Below are 20,828 nucleotides of genomic sequence, written 5' to 3'. Positions count from 1 at the left end.
CAATTGGGGGAAAGGTTTTGGCTATCATTTTCCTGTCGATCCAGAAGTCCAAACACAGCCTTGAACGAGGGAAAAATACGTGGGGTAGCAGCCAAAAAAGGAAGACAAGCATAAGTAATCATGGATTTGCTTATCCAAAAAGCAGACTTAATATCTCAAACGAAAGAACAAACTGAGTATAAACCCCACAACCTGTCATGTTTGGTTTCATCCTCTTCCTTGATGGGGGGAACAACATTAAAACTTCAGAATGTGACTTTACCTACTATCTACCCACAAAAAATTGCAGACATGGTTTTAAAACCTGAGGCGAATACCATACCCCTTAGCAAAAAGTTAGCGAAAGATAGACGCTGCAACGGGTTTTAAATGGAAAAAGAATACTCTTGAAAAACATCAGCTACATGCTATGATTATTGATCCGTGAAGACCTATCACCTCCTTCCTTACAGACAAAAGTATTTGAGTTTGCTCTAGACCTTTGCAAGCTCGGTAGTGGGAACGGGCACAGCAGCAGGAGCAGCTCCACCAGTGGTTGGCCTGGACAACAAATGAAACCCAATCAGAACTATAATCCCAAGGACAACATCAAATAGTGGTGGTTGAGGAGGGCGTACGGGGTTATTGGCAATAAAAATGTGCATACAGTAGCAATAGAAACTTACAGCCCAACAAAGACTTTAAAAGCATCATAAATTCCCCACTGAGCTCCGGTGAGAGTTCCAATCATAACAATACGGAGAGGAAGCCCACGGGTAAAGAGACCCACGACCCCAATTTTCTTCACAGCCTGCACAACAGAAGAATAAATCCAATAAAAACGTGAAGAGTAAAAGATGACCGCTTTTTTCTTTCCCCAATGTTAATGAGAGGCAAAAAGCGCAGCACTCACATCACCAACAGTTGCTCCCTTGGAATTGTTGAGGAAAGAGACAAGATTGTCAGCAGGGTGAGAGACGATCGCACATAAAATGCCAGCAACATATCCACCAGCAAAGCTCACACCAAGCTGGAATGGCTTACTGCACTCGTTCTTGGGTGTCGGGATGGCATATTTGTAGAGCATCTCTACAATGGTCTCAAAGGAGGCAAACTTCATCATTGTATCTGTGCAGATTAACCAACTTAGTCCAAGCAACTACTAGAATAGATGTGGCCAGGGCATAAAATGCACAATAAAAAAAATCATACAAAGAGGATAATAATCAAAAGCAATATAAAGAAGGGAGATTTAGTGATAGGTCCACTATAGACATTTCATAAGCCCACAAGTCCACCTAATAGTTTTGTAAAGCTACAAGTCCACACAACCTAAACCCTACGACACCCTATGAAAGTGCCTAAAACCCTAAACTCTACGAAAGTGCCTAAACCACTAAAACCCTATAATAGGAAAGTGCACCCTTAAACCCTATAAAAGTGCCTAAACCTTAGAGTACCCTACGATAGAGTAATCTACCCTACCCTACCCTAGGGTACCCTATCCTATAATAAAAAAATGCACCCTAAAATCTTATGAAATACCTAAACCCTATGGTACCCTAAAGTGGACTCGAGACCTTACAAAATTAATAGGTGAATTTGGGGGCTTATGAAGTTCACATAATGGACCTAAGACTAATTTTCTATATAAAGAACATCATGGTTAGCAGCTCCATGTATCTCTTGAATCAGTCTCCACTTTCATATTGAGAAAACATTCACATCTACAGGCCCACGGCACCCTTTGAAGAAGTTATTCTGAAGGTCGTATAATCTTTCCATACCGCAGAAATATCAATTAAGTGGTTATGCTATGAAATAGAGAACTTCAACCTATTTTGCAGCAAATGCAAAGTAGATCCGACCAGTAGCTGCAAGGAGTGCCCACTAATTTATGACACCTAAGCTTGTCGGTAAGCAGCTTTCAAATCGTGCAAACAAACACTAAGGAAAAATATAGACGTTAAAACGTTTGTGCAACAAGGTGTGGATACAAGAACCAAAGGTTGTAAAAAAACAGTTAGATTTGAAGTGACAAGGGTCATATATCTTTCATTTATGCCCACAAGAGATATCTTCAAAAAAAAATAACAAAATTTATTGGCATGAGCACGAAATAATGCCAAAAGAATCTTCAGAACCAGCAGCAAATGAAGAGTAAATGTTACTGCCCCTCAACCGCAACAGCCAACAGGTAAAGGTCGAAAAATTAGTTGATTGAAGAATGGCCTATAAGGCTACACTAGCCATTCACTTTTCACATTGCACAAACTTCATCATTTTATATCTGCAAATTGACCACTTAACATCTGAAAAACGGAGAGCATGATTCAATTCAAAACAAATGCAAAGATCATCATCGTTAGCAGCTCCATGAAAAATTCCACCAAAGTTATTTAAAAAAAAAGGAACCACTGAATAGGTGAAAATCCTACAAAAAGAAGTGGAAAAAGGAGATCAAGGAGGAGTCCACACGCTCCTCATTGACTTATCCACAGTGTGGCACATATCATATGATTCGTATATTCCGGATGCAGTTAAGAGGTACAAACAAAAGAAAGTTAACGTAACAGATGCAATATGACAAACGAATGCAACACAATCTAGCAGAAACTGACATGCAAACTGTAGCTATGGGCAAGATGTCAGCAATTAGCAATTAACCATTTCCAGTCAAACCATGAGCGAATTCCCTGATTTACACTGTAAAAGATCTAGACGGGAAAAACAGTTGAGATGTTATGTGGATGACTAAACTTACAAGGAATCTGGCGTCCCCAGAGAGGAACAAGGCCCTTGTACAACCTACAAAGATTTAACAAATGCTCAATTAAATGCATATTCCAAGAACATGCTTATTGTTCAAACAAAAGAAATTGTTCATAAGCATACCCTATAGGTCCTTCAGATTTGATAAACTTGGGAAATCCATCTGACAGTCCTTTGGCAAAACCAGGTTGAGTCTGGACACGGACCTTGACTGCCTCCATGGGACATAGAGCAATATCTGCAATAAACTCTGCAGATGCAGAGCCAGCAAGGTAGATCAGAGTTTTGTATTTGGATGCGTACTCCGGTCCAGCAATGTCTGAGTAGTACTTCTTGAAGAATTCGTAGAAACCAAACTTGCAGGCACCCTGGGCACTATAACCGAGCAAAGTAGGCACCCATCCCCTGAAGAAGCCCCGGACCCCCTGCTCCTTCAGCAACACTCCAAAGCCAGATGAGATGCTTTTGTACTTTGCAGGGTCAATCTAGAGAAGCAATGAACCAGTTAATTCATTTGTTTTAGGCTTTTAGCGAGGAATCAACACTCAGAAATTCCAGCATAAATTGTGGACTAAATGCATGAAACTATGAATAGATAAACTTCAAACAGATCCGTTAGATTCAAACCTGAATTCGCATCCAATAACCAAAAAGGAAGAATCAGACTAAAGAATGATTACTATCATTTACACTACTTCATATGGACTAAAAAGGTTTAATCGACACAGTCATCTCAAACCAAGAAACTCCATTCTAGACCAGATGATCTTGTCATTGAAGGGCCAATCTACTGAAACAATAATACAGATAATTTGATTACTTAAGTGAAAACACAAAATTCAAACATAGAGAGAAAACATTATGAACTAATTACCAATCTGTCGCCCCTTGTACTATAGATGTAGACAACTATTAAAACAAAAACTTCGCACAGGTCAAATACATTGACGAAGACAGTAGTTCAGTCCAATAATCATAAGCAATTGGGGAATTAACGAGTTACCAGTATGATGTAACCTACTTACATGAACTAAAGGCTAAACAACATAAGCTACACCTATGTCACCTCAAACTTCGTAATAGGAAAAAAACTGCAGGATATCAAACAAGTTTATTTTCATTCCGATTTCCGCAGAATAGTGGCCAAGTAGGGCTACAAACGAGTCGAGCCCAGCTTTGAAGTGTTTGAGCTTGGCTTGCTCAAAATTAGCCTAGCTCAAGCTCGAGTCGAGCCCAAATAATCAACGAGTGGAGCTCATTTACTATCAAGTTTTCCGCACTCGATTCATTACCTAAATGAGTTGATCTTCTATAAAAGAGCCAAGTCACAAGTGATTCGAGTGCGGCTCATTCACCAAACAAGCCTAAAACTAGAGCTCGATCTCAACTTGTCTACTAATGAACCGAGCCAAGCGGTAACGAGCTAAGACTACATCACCACGGATCCAAGCATACTCACAGACAAAAATACACAGTCAAACAAAAGAAATTACCTAACCAGCTAAGACTTACAATTATGCAAAACGTTTGTTCACTATGTACGCCTAATAGATATTTCGGTATGTACGCCTAATAGATATATTATAATTCACAGATCAAATTAACTCAGACTGAAGAAGATTTGAAACAAGAGACTGAGACGATTAATTGAGTCACTAACCATGGATCAAATCTGGATACGAGTTATAATCATCAAATGAATCACCAGACATAAATCAAACAGAAAAGCACCAAAAGCAATAGATCTAGACGTTTAGTCGCAATCCAAGCCAGTTTTCACGATAATAAACATGATACAACGACGAAAAACACGCGAGAAAACCAGATCGAAAAAAAAAAAAACAACGATGAAAACATACGAAAATAAACTGAGGAGGTGAGAGATGAATAGATCGACCTGCATATTGCACTTGACGAGGTCGAGAGGAGTGACGGCCATGTGAGTGAGGCCGCAGCTGAGGATACCGCCGAAGGTACAGGCGGCGTAGAATTCGGGCGAGTACATCTGGATCTTTCCTGGCTCGCTGGGAGCCGGGATCACGAAGCTATTCTTCGCGTTAGAAGGAGGCGACGCGGCGGATGGCGGAGGCGAAAGGGTGTTGATGTTGTTGGTCATTTTCTGGAGGATTAGGGTTTTGGAGGACGCGGAGGAGGAGTAGAGGAAGCTTGGGATGAGAGAACGGCGAGAGTTCTCGGGGAGCGCCATCGGAGCGAGGAGATACACAGAGAGAGAAAGGGGCTAGAGAGAGAGGGGAATCGGAATGGAGAAGGAAATGGAGAGGACGGTCAAGCCCTCACACCCCAATCGCCCAAACAAACCTCCCGATTTTCACTCTCCTTCCGGAACTGTTGAGCGAAGAGCGAAATGCGAAATGCAATTTCCCACTGGGTCCGCCTTATATATACGGCGACCAATGGAAGAGAAGGGAATCGTTTTTCGCATCTTGGGGGAAAAAATTTCACTGCTGGTGGGTAATACGTGATGTTCGCTTGACGCATTCGAGTCGTTCATTGCGTTTTTAGACAGCTCAGATTTGAAGAGAGAAAAATGAAAAGAAAGTGCGGAGATAGGAAAAGAAATAAGGTTTCAATCCATAGGTACGATACAGATGTGTCGAGTGGATAGTAAGTGAGAGTCCATGTCCATTCGCAGTTAAGCATGAGACACTACTAGACCAACAAAACAAAAACCAGCAAAGGATACAAACATCATCCATTCCGGTAGCTGCAAAAGATTTATTGGAAAATAAAATCAGCTAAAGGATACTTACAAAGTAGCATGCGGCACTGTGGAGTTTAGAAAGTGTGAAGATCGTTGAAGCTATTCTCAATTACATGGGATCGTTTGCGTTTAGTCTTTGTATGTATTTTTGAAATACCTAAGCACTTTGAATATTGTCAAGGTCCTTGAGTCTCGATTTTTCTCTTACGAGTTTTGTGCTTAGGTTGACTAGCCACGCGACGATGGGCATTATCAGAATTGACGTTCCTAACAACCCTATTCCACTTAGACCCGATGACCTCCATTCCTCGAATCATTGTCCCCAGAGGCCATTATTCGCTTAATCCCGAGATTCCTCACCATTGGATCCTGAAGCACAAGATGAGTTTCTATTCTCGCTGGAGAATTTACTGTTGATAATTGACAATAATTCTCCACATGGGCTGCTGAGAGCAGCCTGCAGCCTTTGTTGAACCTTTGTTGAACCACATGGGCTGCTGAGAGCAGCCTTTGTTGAAAATGGCATGACAGCCATTCTTTGAATGGCCTATAAATTGAAGGCCTTTGGTTTTCTGCAAGGGTATCTCTCTTGAGTGAGAGACCAGAGAATGGAAAAATCAGAGAGAGTTTGAGAGCTGCATATGTATGCATTTGTATCAGTCTGTGAGTGAGTGTGAGTTAGAGTGATTTGTAATCCTCCTCCTCCTAAATATAATTCAGCTGCCCCCCCGTGGACGTACCCGATTTTGGGGAACCACGTAAATCCGTTGTCTCTGTGTTCAATTGGGTGTGTGTGTTTCTTTGTGTTTTTTTTTTGGTTTGATCCTTATTTCCGCAACAAATGGTATCAGAGCACTAGGGAACCAAAACTTGCGAAACCACCGCCATTTTTTGTTCTCTGTCCGAAATTGCAGGTTTTCGAAACTGGTTGAAAACTTGATCTGATCTGTTCATCCCGTTCGTATCGTCGATACGAAGAGATTGGTGTAAAACCCATCTCAATCGGAGCAGTAACTACCTCCCACGCGCCGTTCAATCGTGGAGCGTGTAAGGCTAGTTAGCGTGTGTTCACGCTTTGTCCAAAGGTTAAAGAAGAAGCTGAATCTGCTTCCTGTACCTGCTTGTTGGTTCATTAGAAGACGTTTGACCGGTCAATTTACTCTTCGACGTTTTTTGACCAGCTAGTTTTGATCAGTCCAGTCAGCCGCACCTAGTCAGCCGACTACGTTTTGTTTTCGCGATTCCAGAGCCATTCTTATTCCGATTTCAGCGTGTGAGTAGTTAATTTTTGACTATCTCGACGTCCCAGATCCAACCGTACACTTTGTTTTGCGTGATTCCTCTCCAAAAGTTGCTGCTATAGTTCAACGCAGCCTATAAACGCTATTAGCGTTTCTGAGCGACGGTTCTTTTTCGGGGATTTTTCCTAAGGAGTCCCGATGGCCGAAGCATCTGAAAAAGTTGTCACCGAGCCCTCTATAGGCTCTATGCGGAGGACAACGGTGTCCAATGCCAAGTTCGAGGTGGAGAAATTCGATGGCACCAATAACTTTGGCATGTGGCAGTGCGAGGTGAAGGATGTATTGATCCAACAAGAGTTGGATATTGCATTGGAGGATAAGCCCAATGATATGGTGGAGAAAGACTGGGATAGATTGAATCGCCAAGCTTGCGGCACAATCCGTTTGTGTCTTGCAAAAGATCAGAAGTATTCTGTTATGAAGGAGACGAGGGCTAAAGAATTATGGAAAAAGCTCGAGGATAAGTTCATGACCAAAAGCGTAGAGAACCGCCTCTACCTGAAGAAGAAGCTCTTCCGTTTCCAGCACCGTGCAGGTACCCCGATGATTGAACACTTAAATGAGTTCAATAAGATACTTGCTGATCTACAGAATCTGGATGCCAATATCCTTGACGAGGATAAGGCACTGCTGCTGCTGAATTCTCTTCCTGATGAGTATGATCACCTGATCACTACTCTGTTGTATGGTAAAGAAGAGATTAAGTTTGAAATCGTGTCCAATGCTTTGATCAATAATGAGTATCGCAGGAAAGACAAGGAGACTCACAGGGACACGACAACTGAAGCTCTGATTGTGAGAGGCAACTCTCGGCCCCAATCGAGAGGAGCCCCTCAATTCCGCATTCCGAAAGATGTATGTGCGTATTGTCGTCAGAAAGGGCATTGGAAGGCAGATTGTCCAACACTAAAGAAAGTGAAGGACACAGAGGATTCCAACGCCAACATTATTTTTATGGAGGATGAAGATGTTGCTCTTGTCAGTTCATCATTAGCTATCCATCCTGATAACTGGATATTTGATTCTGGTTGTACCTATCATATGTGTCCCAACAAGGACTTGTTCTCCAGCTTCAAGGAGTTGGATGGAGATTCAGTTATTATGGGCAATGGCCATGCCTGTAAGACTATGGGGATAGGTAAAATCAGCTTGTTTTTGTATGATGAATCTGTATTTGTTTTGTCTGATGTTCGGTATGTCCCGAACCTGAAGCAAAATCTCATCTCTTTGGGAGCTTTAGAGTCCACAGGTTTAGTGATTTCTGTGCAAGGTGGAGCTCTCGAGATTAGTTCAAAGAATCTGGTTGTGATGAGAGGCATCCGACGCAACAACCTATACTTCCTTGAAGGGAGTAAAGCTGAAGGTGGAGCTGCCACCGTTATTGGGGAATTTGATTTTGAATCTACTGCAGATCTGTCCGCTGAAGTTATTGGGAGTGAGTTTGATGGTGGTTCAAGCTCAGTCCACCTGATTCAATGTTAAGCACCTTCGGGGTGCATGCGCCTCTGGGGCGCCTGGCTCAATCGAGGTTGAGCATTTGGCTTGATGTGGGTCAAGCATCTGAATTTGTATATGAATCTGTTGCCGGGACTTTTGAGTTGTCGCGCGACTTGTCCGAATCTGTTCTGAAGTTTACTCGAAGACTTCGAAAATCTGGCTCTTCTGTTGGTTTGTTCCGGTATTCTGAATTTGTTAAGAGCATCTGTTATCTGCAGTCAGTCTGTTTGTTTGTTCTGTTTTGAGAGCACTGTTGTTTGCTTCTATAGTTTGCTCTCTTGTCTCTCTTTGTTTGTTCGAGTTTGTAGAGAGTCTGTTTGTTCTGTTTTTGGATTGTGTTTGGGGCAGCATCGGACTTTTGGAGAATTGTCGTCAAGGTGGAGATTGTTGATAATTGACAATAATTCTCCACATGGGCTGCTGAGAGCAGCCTGCAGCCTTTGTTGAACCTTTGTTGAACCACATGGGCTGCTGAGAGCAGCCTTTGTTGAAAATGGCATGACAGCCATTCTTTGAATGGCCTATAAATTGAAGGCCTTTGGTTTTCTGCAAGGGTATCTCTCTTGAGTGAGAGACCAGAGAATGGAAAAATCAGAGAGAGTTTGAGAGCTGCATATGTATGCATTTGTATCAGTCTGTGAGTGAGTGTGAGTTAGAGTGATTTGTAATCCTCCTCCTCCTAAATATAATTCAGCTGCCCCCCCGTGGACGTACCCGATTTTGGGGAACCACGTAAATCCGTTGTCTCTGTGTTCAATTGGGTGTGTGTGTTTCTTTGTGTTTTTTTTTTGGTTTGATCCTTATTTCCGCAACATTTACAACATCGAAATCCTGAGATGGAGTTTGGATTGCCCCTTGGTTTGCAGGCTGTAAGTTATTTGATGGACCTCATAGGATTTAATGATGGAACTCACACAATATTTGATGAGCGTCGTTGAGATCTAAGTCACGTAAATCCCGTACACTCGCAGAAGCGGAAGCGTGAAAGCGTCATTCAATTACGTCTCAAACTACTAAAATTTGCAAGAGCGAGAATTGAGAGCATGACATTTTGAAGAATTACGTAACTAAGATTTTGGGACATGACCGTATAGCCCTCTACATGATTTTAGATCATGTGTTTCACGGTGTATTGTGTGATTGGTGAGGGAGTTAAGAACAACGTAACCATGATATGTATGAGTGTCAAAGATCACCATGACCAAAATATGTATAGTATCCCCAGTACATCAATGCAATATTTAGCTCCGTTTTGTTAAAGTTTTTTATTTTTGGAGTATTCATTTTTCGTTTTACGAAACAAGTCATTCTTTCACAATTAGAGGTAGTAAATTTTGTTTACTTTCTTTTAGATAACTTTGGTGTTCGGGCCAACCAACGTGCTCTTTAACTAATTAAAAAAAACCAATCTCAATCACCATCCACTCTTGGGAGCAATTATGGAAGCGGGGGGGCTGCTGTGCCCGATTCTGGGCCCACTCCGGTCTTGCTCCGATGATCTGAATCTTTCATTTTGTAGAGCTCGTCGAGTAGAATAACCTTGCAAAAAATCAGCTTAATTGGATATCGTTAAATGCCTAATCAGAGCCCATATTACTCTCGGTCCATGGGTTACGGTGGATTTGATCCAGTGTTTCGGGTCCATTCTTTTCAACATAAAAAGGTTCCGATCAGGCACTTAATAGTATCCAATTAAGCTGATTTTTTGCATGGTTGTTCTACTTGACGAGTTCTATAAAATGAACGATTCCGATCATCGGAGCGAGACCGGAGTGGGCCCAAAAACTGGGCCCAGCAGCACGCTGCTCCCCCCCCCCCCAGCTCCAGCCATTATAGAGCAAAACTCGGACGGCAAGTTGGGCACCGCGGTAAACCAGTGGCGGAGCTCCGCGGGAGAGTGGCAGTTATATATACTAAAGAAGACAGAAGGCGGAGAATCCCAGCGAAGCAGGAGTAGCATATTCCTCGACATGTTATCAAAAGAGTAATGATAAACTTTTGTACAGAAATGTAATGGAAACTCGACTAATTCCGGGTTTTATTAATGGAGAATCGATTACAAAAGTCCAGGAATTACAATGGAGAAGAAGAAGAGTTACAAGGAAAAAGAGATGCAAGAGAGAGATGGAGAGACGAGGGAGAAGAAAGAGAATCGATAACCGTCTAACTGATTTCCCCCCTCAATCCCTAACTCCTTTATTCAACAGATTCCACCGACGTTACTAACAGGTTCGCAACTTTGAGCTAATTACAAAATAACTCCTTCAATTATGACCTAATAACACGGCCACCACCTCACCTATCATTCCCCCATCCTTAAAAGGACCTTGTCCTCAAGGTCTGAAATGAGGAAAACGAGCCTGCAAGTCCAGCCAAGACTCCCATGAAGCATCTTCCGGAACTGTATTAGCCCATTGAACCAGCACCAAAGCATGAGGCCTATTATGACGCCGGATCAGCTGTCTATCCAAAATAGCCACAGGTTCCACAATCAACTGACCTGCAGCATCCGTAGGGGGTAATGTAGGATGAGCCACCACCCTCGTGCCTAGCTTTTTCTTGAGCAAAGAAACATGAAAAACTGGGTGGATTTTTGACTGAGGAGGTAAATTCAGCTTGTAAGCAACAGGCCCAATCCTTTGAATGACCTGGAAAGGACCAAAAAATTTTGGGGCTAACTTGATGTTCTTACGCAAAGCCACAGAGGCCTGTTTATAAGGCTGCAGACGTAGATATACCCAGTCACCAACAGTAAACTCCCTTTCAGTCCTATGAAGATCTGCTTGTTGCTTCATTCTGTTTTGGGAATGAGCTAAATGCTCCTTGAGTAGCCGCAAAGCGGCATCTCTATCTTGAAGTAAAGCATCGGCAGCAGCCACCGATGTGCCACCAGGAGTATAATACTTATGACTTGGTGGGCTTTGACCATATAAAGCTTCATAGGGAGTAACTCCAGTAGAAATGTGAAAAGTAGTGTTATACCACCACTCAGCCATAGGCAACCATTGTGCCCAAGACTTAGGTCGGTCACCAGAGATGCATCTCAAGTAACCCTCTATACACCTATTAACAACCTCTGTTTGCCCATCAGATTGAGGGTGATAAGCAGAGCTCAAACTTAGTTGGGTGCCCTGAAGCTGGAACAATGCCTTCCAAAATTTACTAGTGAAAACTGAGTCCCTATCTGATACAATTGAAGTGGGCAGGCCATGCAACTTGAACACATTATCCAGAAAAGCTTGAGCTACCGAAGAGGCAGTGTAAGGATGTTGGAGTGGGATAAAATGGGCATATTTACTGAGTCTATCAACCACTACCAACACCACGGATTTGTTTGAGGCACTTGGTAGCCCTTCAATGAAATCCATAGAGATGTCACTCCATAGTCGGTGTGGAACTGGTAGGGGCTGCAATAAGCCAGGAGAGGCTACTGTTTCATATTTGTTTTGTTGGCAAACATCACATTCAGAGACATAGGTTAGGACATCTTTCTGCATACCCTTCCAATAGAACCCTTGCTTCAACCTTCTATAAGTTCTCTCGCCTCCAGAGTGGCCCCCAGTAGGTGTTCCATGGTGTTCAAGGATCAGTTTTTGTCTGAAAGATTGCAATTTACCAACCACTAACCGAGTCTTATAGTACAACATGTTGTGTTGCCAAGTGTATTGAGGGTGAGACTGGGGGTCTTGAATCAAAGCAGCGATTAATTTCTGGATCTCTGGATCTTGTTGCCAACTGGTCTGTAATTCGCTCACCCATCCACACACCACCACTGACAAAGCACAAACATTTGCAGAATCGTCAACGAACACTAGCTCCTCTTCCATCCTTCTAGAAAGAGCATCAGCAGCCCTATTTTCCTTCCCACATTTATACACTATCTCATAGTCGAAGCCTAAAAGTTTGGATAACCATTTCTGTTGTAAAATGGTGGTTACCCTTTGCTCCAATAAAAATTTCAAACTTTGATGATCAGTTCGTATCAAAAAATGTCGTCCGAGCAAATAATGCCTCCATTTAGTGACTGCCATAACCACTGCCAGCAATTCTTTTTCGTAGGTAGAAAGACCCAAGTTTTTAGGAGACAAAGCCTTACTAAAGAAGGCTATCGCTTGGCCTTCCTGCATTAAAACTGCTCCCACTCCTTTTCCAGAAGCATCACACTCCAAAATAAAGGGTTTGTTGTAGTTAGGCAAGGCTAAGACTGGTGTAGAGGACATGAGTAGTTTCAACTGTTGGAAAGCTACGTCAGCAGATGCAGACCATTTAAAGGCATCACGTTTCAGCAAATCTGTGAGAGGTTTACTGACCTTACCATAATCTTTGATGAATCTTCTGTAGTAACCGGTGAGGCCCAAGAATCCCCTCAAGGCTTTAAGTGTTAGTGGTCGAGGCCAAGAAGTCATACTCTCAATTTTAGAGGGATCTGCAGCTACTCCTTGTCCACTAATAACATGGCCTAAATATTCCACTTGAGTTTGGCCAAAAGCACACTTGGACATTTTAGCAAACAACTGATGGTCTCTGAGTTTGGACAAGGTTTTGTTCAAGTGAAGCAAATGGTCTGACCAAGTTTTACTATAAACCAGAATATCATCAAAAAACACCAACACAAATTTCCTCAAAAAAGGCCGGAATACCTCATTCATTAAACTCTGAAAAGTTGATGGAGCATTGGTCAAACCGAATGGCATGACGAGAAATTCATAATGTCCTTCGTGTGTCCTAAAAGCTGTTTTCTCCACATCGGATGGGTGCATTCTAATCTGATGGTATCCAGATCTCAAGTCGAGTTTGGAATAAAATTGCGCTCCATGGAGTTCATCAAGTAACTCATCAATTATCGGAATGGGAAATTTGTCTTTAATAGTATCTTTATTGAGAGCCCTGTAATCGATGCACATACGCCAAGTGTGGTCCTTCTTTTTGACCAACAAAACTGGGGAAGAGAACGGACTCACACTATGTTTAATGACACCTGTTTCCAGCATCTCTTGAACCAATTTTTCAATTTCGTTTTTCTGTATGTGGGGGTATCTGTATGGTCTTATGTTTGGTGGTTGGTTACCAGGTTTTAGGGGAATTTTGTGGTCATGGGACCTCTGTGGAGGGAGTTCCTTGGGTAGACTAAAAACATTAGAAAATTCTTGCAAGATTTGAGTAATATCAGAAGGTACCTCAGAAGACAAAGTTGGCTGTAAACTACACAACTGGGCCAGCATACCATGGACATTCTTCTTTAGGACATGTTGCATGGAGTGAGATGAAACTTGCTGCACTTCCACGGAATTACCTCCTCGCAACACATATTTTTCCCCGCCCACTGTGAATTCCATTTGTAGATTCTGGAAATCCCATAAAACAGGCCCTAGAGTAGATAACCATTGTACTCCCAATACCATATCACAACCTCCGAGTGGTAACAATCTCACATTAGCAAAAAACTGAGTGCCCTGCATACTCCACTGAAAACCCTTGATTGCTGCCTTGCTCTGAAGCTTGGTTCCATCGGCCACTACAACAGTTAATGGAGATGTCAATTGTACATTCAACCCAGTTCTCTTAGCCACAGCTGGGTCCAAAAAATTGTGAGTACTCCCAGAGTCTATCAAAATAGTAATGGGATGCCTCTTTACTTCCCCTTTCAATCTCATAGTCCGATAAGCTAGAGTCCCGGACAATGCATGAACAGAAATGATGGGTTCTTCTTGAGCATCTACTGGTTCTACGAGTGACGGACCCTCGGCACCACTTGCTTCCCACGCCCCTTCTTCATCTTCTGCTTCTAATAGAAATAGTTGTTTCTTTTTGCATATATGACCTCTAAAATATTTTTCATCACAGCCAAAACAAAGCCCCTTTTGCTTTTTCTCCTCAATTTCTTTTTGAGTGAACCTTCGAATTGGTAAAGCAGATTCTAGGGGTCTAGGGGTCACAACAGGTGCAGCGCTAGTTGTGATGTTTCGGGGTATAAACTTGGGTTTCTTATTCATGGCTTCCATGGTTTCTTCTTGCAATTTGGCTAAGCTCATGGCTTGGGATATCGTCCTGGGTTGAAACATTTGCACCCCACCCTTGATTTCATCTTTAAGACCACTAATGAAGCAACTAATGAAAAAAGTTTCAGGTAGGCCAGTAGTTTTGTTTGCTAGTTCCTCAAACTTCTCCTGATAAGTCTTCACACTGGTTGTTTGCCTCAGTTTAGAGAGTTGACCCATAGCATCTTCATACAAGTTATCCCCAAATCTATTTTGGATGGCCCAAGTGAAATCTTTCCAAGTGCGTAAGGTGTGAGATTTCTCAAACCACCTAAACCAGTGCAAAGCCTTTTCTTCCAAATGAATAGAAGCTAATTTGACTTTCTGAGATTCTTCAATGCCATTGAATTCAAAAAACTTCTCACTTTTGTAAACCCAACCCTCTGGATCTTCTCCAAAAAACTTTGGAAACTCCAATTTTGTAAATCTTGATTGCCACAAGGTATTCGTATTGACCAAAGCAGGAGAAATAGTGGAGGGAACAACAGTTGAAGGTATACTTGGGTTAGGGTTTACCTTTTCTGCAAGTTGGTCGTACTTCAAACTCAAAGCTGTGATGAAATCTTTGATTCCGGCCATCGTTTCCACATGCTTTTCAGAATTTTCTCTCAGAAGTCGGATTGATTCCTCCAAGCGTTTGATATCTTGTAAACGAGTTCCTTCAGCCATGGTGAAATAGATTGGCGGTGAGTGTCCGAGGAAAAACCTGGCTTTGATACCAAATGATAAACTTTTGTACAGAAATGTAATGGAAACTCGACTAATTCCGGGTTTTATTAATGGAGAATCGATTACAAAAGTCCAGGAATTACAATGGAGAAGAAGAAGAGTTACAAGGAAAAAGAGATGCAAGAGAGAGATGGAGAGACGAGGGAGAAGAAAGAGAATCGATAACCGTCTAATTGATTTCCCCCCTCAATCCCTAACTCCTTTATTCAACAGATTCCACCGACGTTACTAACAGGTTCGCAACTTTGAGCTAATTACAAAATAACTCCTTCAATTATGACCTAATAACACGGCCACCACCTCACCTATCAAAATAATTGGGGGGTTCTCTCTCTCCAACTTTAATTGGTTTTGGATTCTCATTTGCCGTATCCAAAGGGGTTGCTTATTCGTAAAACAGCGACACTCAGCGTATGGGTAAATTGAGTTTTGGGCCTTCAGCATATGTCGTGGTAAGAACACGAGCACTGTGGCCTAACTATGGGCCATTTCTTATGACCCTTCTCTTGTATGGGCTCATGGCCCTACTAATCACTTTGATATGGTAGAAGTAGACGCACTCAGATCTTGCTTCTAAATGCGGGAAAAAAAGAAAAGAAAAGAAAAGAAGATCTTGCTTCTTTGTAATTGAGTCTAGTTTGCTTCATTTTGTTAAACGAGTCTCTATAAATGAGCTGAACCCATACAAACGAGTCGAATTGAACTTTATAGTTTGGACCTCGGGTCATTTACCAAACAAATCAAAAACTCAAGCTCGAACTTGACTCGATTACTAGACAAGTCAAGTCCAACCTCGAGCTACTCGCAAACAACTTAGTTCTTTTTGCAGCAATTTTTGGGAGTATTGTGGGATAGCTACATCCCGTTTTGGGAAGTGTACTTTTATTCACCCACGTAAAAAGTGGGGTGCATATTAGATAATCAGACTTGTTCTTATTTTTTTTCCTACTTTTTAGACTCCTCTCGTCAATACAAATAATTAATTTAAAAAACAAGACGCAAATGTAACAAAAATTCAGAAAAGATCAACAAAATATACAAAACGAAAAAAATTAAAGATTTCATTTCCTTAGCATTTACATTATGAACTTTGCAATTTGGACCTATAACCCATATTTCTATCATATTTGAATGGGCCACAAAGCTGGTGTCAGGCCCGGTGGACTTCATACATCCCGCGAGCCCATACAATTCCGTCTCAACTCCGTTTGCCCCCGTCTCCATTCCGTTTGCCAATCACGTCGGGTCATTAAATAGGATGGGGTCGCTATACTATGCATTATTATTCACAGAAAGAAGGTGGTGGTGGCGTGTTTTGTTCATCCTGTTCATTTCCTCGCTCACACTTGCATGGAGATTCGCGTCCAATTCAATTTCACAGCCGTTTCCCTCTTCCTCCCATAAATCCCCCCCCAGGCCCCCACCCCCTCTTTTTTTTTCTCTCTCTCTCTCTCTCTCTCTTCGCATCTGATCTACTATATCGACACAGTACTACTTCGAACTTCATACTGTAGTCGATCGATCTGATTTTAATCCCAGATCCGTCGGAGGTCAACGCTTTGTCTCCGATATCTCTTCAGGCCAACGACGACATGCTTATCAAGTTATTAAGCAGGTAATTAACCCCGTAGAAACTCATAATTCCTCAGCTTAATTAAAACACAACTTCAGACACAAAATTGCAAAGCCATTCGATGATGCACGTGGACGGGCATACATCGAACGGCTCGACTCCTAAACGCAGTTTTGTTCGGAGTAGTGTTCATAGACTTTTTGATGATTACTCGATCCAATTCAGCTGCACCGTAACATTCTGATTCTGTTACTATATATTTGTGTTCGTTTCCACAGAGACCTGAAGTTGATCTCCAATGGCGTTTTCCAAAAAGGCCTCCGGTGTTTTTCTTCCACCACTAGTAGAAGGTCAGTTCATCACCTCTGTAAATGTTTCTCGCGTAATTTACTTTGGGTGCTACTATAATTTGCGGCCGTTTTTTCGATGTGCGTTGTGACAATAAATCGGTACTTCTGAGTTAATGGTAGTGAAATGCAATTAGGAAGTTGAAACAACACGATCTGAAGTCTATATAGAATGTCCCTATAAACAGAGGTTTTGCTCCGACAATAAAAGCATAATTTAGCGAGTATGTTTTCTCGATTTTGTTAGTATCATATTGTGCAAAGATGGTCCAATTTGATGACCCTTTAATCACTAACAACTCCGTCCGTTGCTATATTGGCTGTGGAAGGGTCATTATTTGACATATTTTCCATCAAAATTCAAGTCCAAAAATTATGGAAATATGAAAAATTCAAATTTTTTTTTTTTAAGTCTATAACATCTCTCATGTCATTTAATCTGCACTAAAAAAATTAAACTTGATTTGATTTAATTATTTGAATTTGAAATTCTGCTAAGATATAGCAAATCAGTGCATTTTGTGTTCTTTTTGTCTTCGCTTGGTTCTTCCTTTTTTTTTCATTGGTTCGAGTCAGGGTGCATGTCTTGGTCAATTTATGCACACCTCTACTATTCTTCTTTTTGGTCCGGCCAAAACCGGCCATACACGCTTGGATTAGGGGATTCACAAGAGAAAAATCTCTTGTGGCTTCATCCCAATAAATTACCAAGTTTGAGCTAAAAATATATCTAGATTTACTGTTCACACCTGTTGTGGCTTGAGCTATCCCTTTCGGATTCTCTCCCCTTGGTTCTTCTTCAGCTCCCCTTGTCTCGGATTCTGGAAAAGACAGCTGTTCGTTCTTATTCCTGGGGCAGGGCTGTGACAGCATGCACTGTCGATCCCATTATTCTCTCGTCATGAGAAGCTTTTCGATGGCTAAGCAAAAAGCATGTCCTACACCAATTTAGTATCTATGAATCTTTTTGTTAGGTAGTTTAAAAGGTCGTGTGTCTGTCTTATCTTATGCAAACGTGATTACAAAAAGGGGTAGTGGGAGAGATAATAAAAAACAAAGAGTGGAGGAAATGAGGTGAAAAAGAAGGTGAAAACAAATCGAATAGTGTTTGCCAGACTGGTGACATGCACATGCGACATGCTCCCTGAATACATGCCGGGATTTCCGGTTCATAGGGTCAATATTCTAATGATCATCGGAGTTGTGATCTCATTCTCCTTTTTATATACCCAATGAAGTCAAGATGAGGAGTAGGATTTGCCTTTTTGTTTTTTGGATCTAGATGGGCTTGCAGAATAGAAAGGGAAAAGCAATATGAAAGCATAGGTTTAGATGCAAGTTAAAGCCGCTTTTTTTTTAAATAGTACATCCTAACCTACAAAAATTTGTACGAGTAATAAGTTTTGAGAGCGCGAGCACAGTGTGAGGATTGAGAGTGGTCGCGCAAGAAGTTTTGAAGAATCATGTGACTAAGAGGTAGATTCAAGATATAAAATTTCGGCACTGACATGTCGGCATGATTTAAAAGTCATAGATGAAATGAATTAGGGAGATAAATACTCCTATGTTTCAAAACAAACAAGAAAGTGATCGGCCCTTTCAGCCCATTTAAAACAACGTGGACATGTTTAGGCCAGTTAAATGGATTGATGAGTTTCGCATTTTGATGTTGTTCTCTACCAGGGGATGTCATGCTCACTTACAGTATAATAGAGTACATGTGATTGATAATAGAAATTCATTGTTACATGTGATGGAAATGGAGTCTAGTCTTTTTGTTTTGCCTTTGATAGTATATTTCCTTTTGGAGTCCATCTAACGAAAAACTTAAATTTTTACCAATATTAACTCAAGAGTGGAAATTTTTCACACAACGATAATAAGCAAACTCGAGCTCAAAATAACATTTCTAAATAACAAGCAATAAATAAGGTTAATTATTGGGTTCCTTCTTGGAAAGTTTTGACACCACTTCGTTAAAAACATGACATGTTTCATAATGACAAGACGTGTATCTAACTTGCAACGACGTAATATGTTTCGTAATGATGAGATACGTATCTAACTTGCAATGACATAATCTTCGTCTCTAAGTTCATTTTCTTGTCTTATTCTTTCACAAATCACGTCATAAATTCAAGATCAAAAAATCATATTCTTGTTGCATATGCAAGTGGTGCTTATCTCATTCCGTAAACATCACCTTCTTACGTGAAAGCAGGCTAGAAGGAAAGGTGGCCCTAATAACGGGTGGCGCAAGTGGTCTCGGTAAAGCCACGGCCAGCGAGTTCATCCAGCACGGAGCTCGAGTCATTATTGCCGATATCGACACTCAACTAGGCCCAAAAGCCGCGAAAGATCTTGGCCCAGAAGCCCACTTTGTACCATGTGATGTGGCAAGTGAGTCTCAACTGGCAGAAGTCGTAGACAACACAATAGCTCGTCACAGAAGGCTTGACATAATGTACAACAATGCCGGAATAGTCGGTCCTGTGCTCCCGCCAAGCATCGCCGACCTGGATCTCGACGACTTCGACCGTGTCATGCGGGTCAACATCCGGGGCACGATCGCGGGTATAAAGCATGCGGCCCGGGTCATGATCCCCGCGGGCTCGGGCTCGATTTTGTGCACTGCAAGCATTAGTGGGCTGATGGGTGGGCTTGGCCCACACCCTTATACCATATCGAAGTTCACCATACCAGGGATTGTCAAGTCAGTGGCAAGCGAGCTGTGCAGACACGGTGTCCGGATCAACTGCATATCTCCGAGCCCAATTCCGACCCCGATGGTAGTGGGCCAGTTTATGGGCTTGATTCCGGGCCTTACGGAGGATCAGGCTGCTGATCTTATACGCGGGCTGGGAGCCCTGAAAGGGGCCCAGTGTGAGGAGGTTGATGTGGCCCGGGCAGCCTTGTATTTGGCATCTGATGAGGCAAAATACGTGACGGGTCATAACCTTCTTGTGGATGGAGGATTCACTTGCTTTAAAAACCTTGAATTTCCCACGGTTAATCAAAGCGTGTAAAATATTTGTCGTTTCGCTATTGGTTTTTAAAATTCGATCTCGCCGTTATCTTGTTGTCTTTTGTAATGATTTTCACAATCCCCTTTTTTATCGATTTGCACTCTTCTTTTTTTTCCTTTATTCAACTGAAGTTATCAGATTGCCCCTCATATGTAAAAAGTTAATATTGTAGAAGGAAGGACAGGTTTGTAATTTCATGGATAAAGGAAAAAAGAAATGAGTGCAAAGGAATAAAGAGGATGTGAAAATCATGTTACTTCGTAATATTCTGCGTTCCTCCTCTTTGTTGTAATTAGGGTCTAATGGTTATGTAAGAAGTTTTTCTTTCAATGAAAAATGTTAGTAATAAGTTTGTGCTTAAGGGCAAGTGGGACGGAGTGCAGTTGGCCTCTCTTACATACTCCCATGCACACGGGCAGAGCTCGATTTCCGTAAGCCCCATCCCTTCTCCCAATTGTCCTAGGATAGTTTAGATTAGGATTAACAAAAAAAAATGCTTGTGATTAAGGAATTGTGTGGTTAATTGTTGGAAACAACGAGGGAAATGTCGTCGAATTGCCTTTCATTGGGTAAGGTCTCGTTTCCACTGCAATATTTTGACTTTAGTTAAGTTGTTCATATTAAACTATTTTTTTTTATTAAAAGTTAAATTGTTTCCGCTAAATTAAAACATGCATCCAATACATTTCCTTCCACTAAACTAAACACTTAACTCATTTTCTACAATTTTTAGTTTAGTGGAAACAACTTAACTACAAATCTCCTAGCAATGATTACGAAGTTTATTTAAAATGGTTGGAGAACCATTAGTAATGCATATATACATAGGACACACCCCTTAAAA

General features: G+C 41.6%; 3 protein-coding genes across 4 annotated transcripts; 1 reads left to right on the top strand and 2 right to left on the bottom strand.

The window, feature by feature from the left end:
- Positions 1 to 115: 115 nt before the first annotated feature.
- LOC131298451 (mitochondrial phosphate carrier protein 3, mitochondrial-like) lies at positions 116 to 5,162 on the bottom strand. Its single transcript, XM_058323927.1, has 6 exons — positions 4,649 to 5,162; positions 2,875 to 3,236; positions 2,744 to 2,787; positions 893 to 1,107; positions 666 to 790; positions 116 to 540 (listed from the first exon to the last, which is right to left on the bottom strand). The coding sequence occupies exons 1-6, from the start codon at positions 4,955 to 4,957 to the stop codon at positions 474 to 476; spliced, it is 1,122 nt and encodes a 373-aa protein (XP_058179910.1). The 5' UTR covers positions 4,958 to 5,162; the 3' UTR covers positions 116 to 473.
- A 5,121-nt stretch (positions 5,163 to 10,283) lies between these two features.
- Positions 10,284 to 15,328, bottom strand: LOC131298443 (transposon Tf2-1 polyprotein). The gene has a single exon (XM_058323916.1). The coding sequence runs from the start codon at positions 14,976 to 14,978 to the stop codon at positions 10,605 to 10,607; it is 4,374 nt and encodes a 1,457-aa protein (XP_058179899.1). The 5' UTR covers positions 14,979 to 15,328; the 3' UTR covers positions 10,284 to 10,604.
- A 991-nt stretch (positions 15,329 to 16,319) lies between these two features.
- LOC131298453 (short-chain dehydrogenase reductase 2a-like) lies at positions 16,320 to 20,201 on the top strand. 2 transcript variants are annotated; one of them, XM_058323930.1, is made up of 3 exons: positions 16,320 to 16,653; positions 16,890 to 16,961; positions 19,180 to 20,201. In XM_058323930.1, exons 1-3 carry the CDS (start codon positions 16,631 to 16,633, stop codon positions 19,982 to 19,984), a joined length of 900 nt encoding a protein of 299 aa, XP_058179913.1. In that variant the 5' UTR covers positions 16,320 to 16,630; the 3' UTR covers positions 19,985 to 20,201. The 2 variants fall into 2 exon arrangements, with proteins under 2 accessions (XP_058179913.1, XP_058179912.1); XM_058323929.1 differs by having other exon boundaries at positions 16,342 to 16,653; positions 19,177 to 20,201.
- The last annotated feature ends 627 nt before the right edge of the window (positions 20,202 to 20,828 follow it).

This window comes from Rhododendron vialii, chromosome 8a (genome assembly GCF_030253575.1).
Source record: "Rhododendron vialii isolate Sample 1 chromosome 8a, ASM3025357v1".
NCBI lineage: Eukaryota > Viridiplantae > Streptophyta > Magnoliopsida > Ericales > Ericaceae > Rhododendron > Rhododendron vialii.
Note: the sequence above shows the minus strand (reverse complement) of the source record. Positions and strands in the feature narration are given on the sequence as shown.

Coding starts and splice junctions, on each gene's coding strand:
- LOC131298451 (XM_058323927.1), bottom strand. CDS start 4,957: ATGGCGCTCCCCGAGAACTCTCGCCGTTCTCTCATCCCAAGCTTCCTC. Junction 1,108..2,743: donor CTGGGGACGCCAGATTCCTT/GTAAGTTTAGTC, acceptor TAATCTGCACAG/ATACAATGATGAAGTTTGCC. Junction 541..665: donor TTTAAAGTCTTTGTTGGGCT/GTAAGTTTCTAT, acceptor TTTGTTGTCCAG/GCCAACCACTGGTGGAGCTG.
- LOC131298453 (XM_058323929.1), top strand. CDS start 16,631: ATGCTTATCAAGTTATTAAGCAG. Junction 16,654..16,889: donor CTTATCAAGTTATTAAGCAG/GTAATTAACCCC, acceptor TCGTTTCCACAG/AGACCTGAAGTTGATCTCCA. Junction 16,962..19,176: donor TCTTCCACCACTAGTAGAAG/GTCAGTTCATCA, acceptor CTTACGTGAAAG/CAGGCTAGAAGGAAAGGTGG.
- LOC131298443 (XM_058323916.1), bottom strand. CDS start 14,978: ATGGCTGAAGGAACTCGTTTACAAGATATCAAACGCTTGGAGGAATCA.